This window comes from Pinus tabuliformis, chromosome J (assembly GCF_031772625.1).
Source record: "Pinus tabuliformis cultivar Carrire ecotype Pingquan chromosome J, CPIR1, whole genome shotgun sequence".
Lineage (NCBI taxonomy): Eukaryota > Viridiplantae > Streptophyta > Pinopsida > Pinales > Pinaceae > Pinus > Pinus tabuliformis.
The window spans coordinates 1,373,911,654-1,373,919,734 of NC_142295.1; the positions used below are offsets into that span (position 1 = coordinate 1,373,911,654).

At 40.8% G+C, this 8,081-nt stretch overlaps 1 protein-coding gene across 1 annotated transcript in view; it reads left to right on the plus strand.

Moving 5' to 3' along the window:
- LOC149232477 (putative NAD(P)H dehydrogenase (quinone) FQR1-like 1) overlaps positions 1-6,118 on the plus strand; it is a 28,998-nt gene extending 22,880 nt beyond the window's left edge. Inside the window, exons 3-4 of the mRNA XM_089376493.1 lie at positions 4,104-4,366; positions 5,556-6,118. Coding sequence (XP_089232619.1) covers positions 4,104-4,366; positions 5,556-5,781 — 489 coding nt within the window. The 3' untranslated portion in view covers positions 5,782-6,118. The remainder of the gene's footprint in view (positions 1-4,103; positions 4,367-5,555) is intronic.
- The last annotated feature ends 1,963 nt before the right edge of the window (positions 6,119-8,081 follow it).

The window sequence follows — 8,081 nt, forward strand, 5'->3', positions numbered from 1 at the left end:
CCTTTATGAAACCCTTCTCCCGCTAGCTGAGGAAAATTGGCCTCTGATCTGATGTAAAAGCGTTCCCGATGGATGAGATAGGCATGCCCATTTTGTCTATGATGCTAACATGCATTATGAACCGATCAATACTTTTAGCAATATATGCCTCTCCTGACCTTCCGTTATCCCAAGTAGGCATCATTTTCGAAGGAACAATATCCACAAGATTTCTATTCAAAAGTTCCAACTTAATACAGTCAGCAAGCGAGTCTCTTTTTCTACAGTTACCCAACATTCGTCAGTGCTTAAAGTTACATTTAGATCGCCTGCAATCATCAAAGATTCAATATCAAAAAATTTTGAGGCAAACAATTTTTCCCAGAAAGGGATTCTATTCTTATAAGGCGCATAGGTGTTCAAAATATTAATTTGGAATCTTTGACCTCTGATAAATGCCGAGATAAGAATACCAGCAAAACACTTGTAGGCTTTGGCTCTGATCCATTCAGGATCCCATAAAACTGCCAGCCCCCCTGACAGGGCTCTTGCCTCTGAGGCAACCATATACCATGAAGGAAGCATTTTCCTAAAGTAAGATATGGATACCTGACTGCTGTGCATGGTTTCTTGGATTAAAATAATTTTTGGCCAAGCTTTGAAAGATGTCCTTTAGCACCAAGAATTTTGGGTTTGTGCCTAAACCCCTAATATTCATAGATACAATAAAGGTCATTTGGACGAGTCACCAGCCATGCTTGCTCTAAGACGCTGTGATTCAGTCATATCATATATGGGAACATCGACAAGGGATAATTTCCTTACTCCGCTTTCTGAAACAATTGTCCTCCCCCTAAAATGTCTGCTCCCTCCATTGTGTTTCTTTCTTACTGTAATATTCCTTGCAGAATTTGGACTTATGAACGAAGAAGCAGGGTTATTCGGTTTGTGAATGGTCAGAGGCTCCAACTCGAGAGATTTTCTACTAAGTAAAAAATCTAAATCACTGTCACACATATTAACTGGAGATGACACAGGGGAATTGAACGGAGTGGCCGCCACCAAAGGCTCTTTGCCTTTTGAGGAAAGAAGATGACTCTCGTCCGGCGTCGGGGATGAAGATGATATCACTATGGGGTGGGAGCCGACGATGAAGTCCTTAATCTGAATGGGCGCAGGAGAAGGAACAACTTTGTCATCCCTTGGTTCTGGAATGGGCGAGCAGAAGATAGACGGAGCCTTATTAATAGTGGAACATGCAGCCTTTGCAGAGGAATCTGGTCTGGATTCAGGCCCGATAGAAAAATCCTGAGACAACAACTGCGGGGACAGAGTGGGTTCCAGATTTTTAAGGGCCTGATCATCCACAAGTTCGGTCGTCGATAAGCTGGCTATAGGCAAAGAGATCTTCTTTTCAGAGGGTATGGGAGAATCTATCCGGGATCTGCGATGAAACAACCTTGGTTTTGGGGCCGCATGCCGCCTGCAATTTTTAATTAAATGACCAATTTTGTGGCATGCAGAGCACCTGAAGGGGATGCCCCAAAAATCCAGCCTTTGTTTAATTTTCTGGTGCCCCCAAGCAATCTCGATATGATCTGGAAAACCTCCCTTATATGCCTTTTCAATGAGAATCCACGCTATCCTTTTGTCTTTTTCTCCATGACACCATGGGTCAACATAAACAAATCTACCAATGGAGTTTCCTATTACAGCGAGGGATTCCATGGACCACATCTCCAGAGGGAGATTTGGGAGTTTAACCCAAATCAAATTATTTGATGGAGTGCTTTTTAACAGGTCGAATCCAATATACCACCTTTAGAGAGCTAAAAAACTTCTTCTAAAAACCCAGGGACCCTTCAAGACAGTTTCCAAGTCACAGGCCTTCAGGAAATGAAAGCAATACCACTCTTTCATGAGGAGAGAGATGATGGGGGTATAACCGATCAGAGGTTTCCACCGGTCCTCAAGCCATTTTCTCATCGCGGCATCGTCCATTTCTGGAAAATGCCATCTGCCCACCAAGGCGAGATCCTAAAGGCTTTCAATTCTTTCAGAAAGATGAGAACTATCCAGATTGATAGCAGAAGGCGGGGGGGAGGTTTTGACAGGGTTCCTGGCTTTGTTGTAATGGTTCGCATGATCATGCAGCAACTTATCCTTCAGGTGGGATTCCTCTTTGCTAAATGCTTTCCGAGATGGATGAATTGAGTGGAGCCCATCCCTCTCCCAATCAGCATCATGCCACGAATGTTTGACAATCATGTCGTCCAAGGTGGTTTGCCACCCAGCAAACAACGTGGAAGCCTCTCGTGCCTTTTCAGCCAGAATAGTGGCTTGGACCATGGCCTCCGTGGCCGATGCATCCGACCCAACGTCCATTCGACTCTAGAAAAACCACGCCTCGGTAGAATAACCCCCAGGGTCCTAATTAGATTCCAGATCAGGGTTGTACAAGAAATTAATCATCCTCTGATCCATTTCTGAGCATAACACCTGGATGAGATAGATGCCAGTTGAGGGGAATTAAGTGAGGATGGATCAGATCAGACTTTGGGACTAGCGCTAAGAAGACTCCGGAAGGATGGCTCCAAAAATCAAGGCGGGCGCAGATTTATAAACCAACTTTTAGCCAGGGACCATAACTAGGGGTGACGATAGCGCACCGGCAATTTGACTAAAGAGGGATGTTCCTAGATTGACTGTACACTTATGTACAAAACACGTCATATAAAGGACACAATCCAGATCTCAATGAAATTTGAATTTCCATTCCGGAGATAGATTACGGGATTTCCGGTCCTGGAGAAAATTTTCCGATCCCGCAATCCGGTCATCCAATGGAGGAAGCCATTACTGGCACTGGTTCGAATGTGCTTCAGGTCGCTCAGAGAATGAGATAAAGAGCATCTAACTGGAAGAGGATTCTTGGCAAACTAAGCAGCAACAGTAAATCTCAACAATGCACCACCATGCTCCTATTCTAAAGCGAATGTCAGAGCATGGTTTGTAAAATACTATGGATTTCTTCAATTTGAGGATAAATGCCGAAAGCATTTTGGAGAACCAGACCAGAAACAAGGAAAAAAAACATACCCAGTTTCACTAAACTCAACTAGGTTGGAGGGGATTAATTCAAGAATTAACTTGTAAAGAACCAGAACTATAAAAATAATTCATCGTAGTATCCCCAGACTAAACCATCACTAAATTTCAGAAGCCATGCTATATACCTTAACAGATACATAGAAGAACGCAGAAACGTAAGAAGCTGTATAGGATTAAAGAGATAAATTAATATACTGACCTCTTACCAGGCGCGTGCCGAGGGGAGAGCATGAAGTCCGCCAGCATAAACGAAAACCAGGTGGAAAATAACCAGAGAAATGGAATCCATGACAGGAACAATCGAAAAACTGGGTGAGACCATCCAAAGAGAAGTAAACTCCCTTTCCTTTGAAACGGGTAAAAGGCAAACTGGACTAAGATACAAACATGAGAGGTTTTAGACAACAAACAGTAGGTATCAGCACGACGGAGGGTAGGTATGCATGGATGACTAGCGGCGCGTAAAAGGCTAAAGGGAGCAACAAGCATGCATTGGTCCTTCGATTATACCTGCTTATCAGCGATTGGTCAAGGCCATGGACGCCAGAGCTTCGACAGGCCTGGTTCGTTGAGCTTCGGTCGCTCCTCCACACTCGACACGCCGTGATTTAGAAAATCATATGCCTAGCTATCCAAGCCAATGGTGATATAAGATTTGTATTTACGAAGTCCCGTTAATCAAGACTCAAGAGGAATAGTACAATTGAAGAGACTCACCATCGAAGTAATTATGTACGAGTTAAAAAGAGATCCCACTTTATTCAAGGGTGGCAGTGATATTTCCGAGGCTTTTAAAGTTATCCCTTTGATAGATAGAATTTAGTCCTTTACACTGGGTGATACTTTCATCTGACATGTTTCCTTGGTGTTTCATGGTATTTCAATGCTTAAGGTTCTTCATTCTTCCTGTTCTCGATAAATTCGTATGCAGTCTTTCCTCTCTAAATAAATGACTATGCAGCGTACACAGTCTTTCATCTCTAATTTACTAACAAAAGAATTTGTCTTTTCAGATTCCAGAAACACTCCCAGAGGAGGTACTCACAAAATTGTATGCACCGCCCAAGAGTAAAGTGCCAACCATCGAGCCTCAGCAACTCGCAGATGCAGATGGCCTTTTGTTTGGATTTCCCACGAGATTCGGAATGATGGCAGCTCAGTTTAAAGCTTTCGTGGATGCGACAGGTGGGCTATGGCGAACTCAACAATTAGCAGGGAAGCCAGCCGGACTTTTCTACAGCACAGGATCTCAGGGTGGTGGACAGGAGACGACTGCGTGAGTTTCGTTCTATGCTTTATCACTGAGATGAATTCACATTCTTGTATATTTGTCAATTTGTATAAGCTTTTATTTAGTGCAGCAGCAGAAAGGATCTATTGCTGGGTAATCAGTATTCAGTTATTGTGAATGCTTACATAAGATACATATCTGCATATTATAAACCTGTGGGTAGAATTCATTACTGGAAATTGAAATCTATTAAAACTTTATGGTGAGAAAATTAGGAAACATTACAACCTTAGAATGCATGCAAGGTATGCATTCACACACACACTGTAATCTACTTTGTTAAACCCAAGGGAATATGAAATATATCGATGTCTTAATTTTAGACAATGAAGATTACAGAGAAAGACCTTCGTTCAGGGCTTAAGTATCTGTAACTTCCTATAAATCAAAATCTGAAGTGTATGTAGCCACACAATGGAAAAGGAAATAAACAAACAAGTTTATGCTGTTAAAAGTAAATAGGCAGGCCATTGGGGTTTTGGTTCGACTGTTATGCAAAGGTTCAAATCAACCAGAAACACATATCACCCCTCATGGGTTGCCCATGCAAGTGGGCTGTTGTGAAGTACCAAATATCCTGTATATCCAACAGTACTCTGTAATAGTAGCTTATTTTTAAGTTGCACTGTTTGTAAAACCTGTGTAGCATGTAGTTAACTCTGATTCAAGTATAAAACATGCACTCTGCTCTTCTTAGATACATCCATGAACTTTTGGTTTATTAATGTCTTAGACACTGTTTGCAACTTTTTCTTTGGGATATTTGAAGCAGCTTATTTTACATCTTTGCTATTGCAAGTCTAACATTCGTAAGTATCTTATTCCCATCCTGGCCAATTTAGGTTCAGCTTTAGTAGTATTCTGCAATAGGGTCAGTGATCTGTTTTTGGAGAAGAAAGCAATTGGGCAGTACATAGGGATATAATTGTAGTGGATAATTTCATGAAATCCTGTATTCTTCATCGGGTATTCAACTCAAAAATCACTTTAAATTGCTTGTGCTTGTGGTGTCACCCTTCTGACCTTTCTTTCTTAATGAATGCCCTGTTTGTACATAAATAATTTATTAATAGCAAAAAGGAAACATTTTTTTACAAAATGTAACACTTGAAATTTCTGAATTTGTTGAAGTCCTTGGTTCCAATGTGATATTAACAACTTTAGTAACATGCAGATTGACAGCTATAACACAGCTGGTTCACCATGGCTTGCTCTTTGTACCAGTGGGATACACCTTTGGAGCTGGAATGTTTGAGATGGGAGAAGTGAAAGGCGGCAGTCCATATGGTTCTGGAACTTATGCTGGTGATGGTTCACGTCAGCCAAGCAAGCTAGAATTGGAGCAAGCTTTTCATCAGGGAAAATATCTTGCTGGCATTGCAAAGAAACTCAAGTCCTGATTTACACAGCACTATTGTTCCTTCTGCCTTGCTTCAATAGTTATTTCTGATTCCGTGCCCATTTAGCTTGGTTTATATTTGCCAGTGTTCAGTTCATAGTAATTTAAACTATTGGTTTGCCTCACAACAATTCATATAGCATAGTTAGTGATAGGGCACTTAAACCGTTTCTTTGGTGCATTATCATGGTTTTTAGTTGCCTGATTCAAATTATTTCTCAAAACTCTTGTTAGTTGCCTGGAATTGCTATTGTAATGATGATACATCGAACAACTTTAAAAGCTCTGGAATTTTTTATATTAATTTAATGCTAATGTAATCCAGTTCTTTGGTTGCATGTTTTCCAGCAATGCAGTGTGCACTTGAAACACATGTATTCGATGTATTTGAAGGCAATTGTTTTTAAATTTGATTTTTTTTTAAAGCATTACAAATATTTGAGGTAATCTATATGATATATTGATTGCTTAAATGGAATAATATATACAGCCAAATATGAATTTAGCAACAGTCTGTTTCGTCTTAGATTTTTTTGGGTTCAAAAGGAAACTCATTTTAGTGCCTTACAATTTCCCCCAACTTCTTTATCTGCCCTGATCAAATGCCAAGATCAGCTTTCATGAGGGTTTTATCAAATTACCATGAGTTTTGTAGCTTTGGGCATCTATGATCTGTGACGATCAAATAAGTCCTCAATACATCAGGCTGCTCTGCCAGAAGAGAAAGAGGTTCCGGGCACATCAATTGGCAGTGATAGTGCAAAGAGAACAACGCTTGAGTTACATTCCACGGAACTGCAGTTACATGAGGTTACTAAACAAAAAAGAAATGAAACTGAATACAACCACACAAGTAGAAACTCTTTATCTGCCCTGATCAAATGCCAAGATCAGCTTTCATGAGGGTTTTATCAAATTACCATGAGTTTTGTAGCTTTGGGCATCTATGATCTGTGACGATCAAATAAGTCCTCAATACATCAGGCTGCTCTGCCAGAAGAGAAAGAGGTTCCGGGCACATCAATTGGCAGTGATAGTGCAAAGAGAACAACGCTTGAGTTACATTCCACGGAACTGCAGTTACATGAGGTTACTAAACAAAAAAGAAATGAAACTGAATACAACCACACAAGTAGAAACTCAAGATTTATGGGTAAAATCTGAAAAGGGTGTTAAGGAAACATCCACCGCGCAAGCGCAAGGGATTTTAATGATTCTCGATTACAATAGTTCGGGGATTCATCAGTTTTATATGAAATAATTGTTATTTCAGTATAAAACTACCTTATTAATAACTAATACAATTTTATCCAAATTTACATTAATTAATTGTCAATTTCCAACCGGAACAACGGAACTTATAAAAAGCTTCAAACCTTGAAGAACTCAAGCTCGCATCACAGATAACTTTGATAAACCACATTTCCCGATATCACCTGCTAAAATAAGAGAAAGTATCAAGGATATCTTGGTTCAAGAACAATAGCTGCACTAGTATTGTAGGAAGTGTCCCGCACCCCTGCATTGGACCTCGGAACTCCGCACTGTGCGGAACTGTGGCCGAAGTGCCCCTGGAACTGCGCTTTCAAAAAACGGAACTACGCTTTGGGCTCAATTTTCATAGTTACAAATTCATAGCCGCCCCCACGTGCCGAATTGTTCACCCATGTGTCAACCTGTGCTTCCGAAATGCTTCCTTGACGCTCCCTAGGTGTTCCCTGATGCTTCCCACATTTAACTGATATCGCCTGCTAAAATAAGAGAAAATATCAAGGATATCTTGGTTCAAGAACATTATTGCCTGCTAAAATAAGAGAAAATATCAAGGATATTGATATCTTGGTTCAAGAACAATATTTGCACCAGTGTTGTACGAAACTGTCCCCCACCTCGGCATTGGACCTCAGAACTGTGGCCGAAGCATCCCTGAAACCACGCTTCCAAAAAAATTGGAACTATGTTTCGGGCTCAATTTGCACAGTTCTTCCAAATTTAGCTCCCCATATGCATGTGAAAAATTGTTCTCCCATCTGCATGCCCTAAATTGCTCTCCCATGGCCCGATCTTTGCTCCTGTCAGGCCCATGGGAGGCTCCCTAAGTGCTCCCCAACAGGGTTGGAATTTGACGAGTAAATTGGCCGTCATGGCTCTGGCAAATAGGCTTAGCCAGGTTAAAAAATTACAAAACTGTAAAAAATTTGTTCGGTTAGAAACTCTGAAAAACTTCAAATTTGACGGGCTGTTTTTTTTTTTTTTAATTCCAACCCTGCTCCGCAAGCTCCCAAAGCTTGCGGATATTCT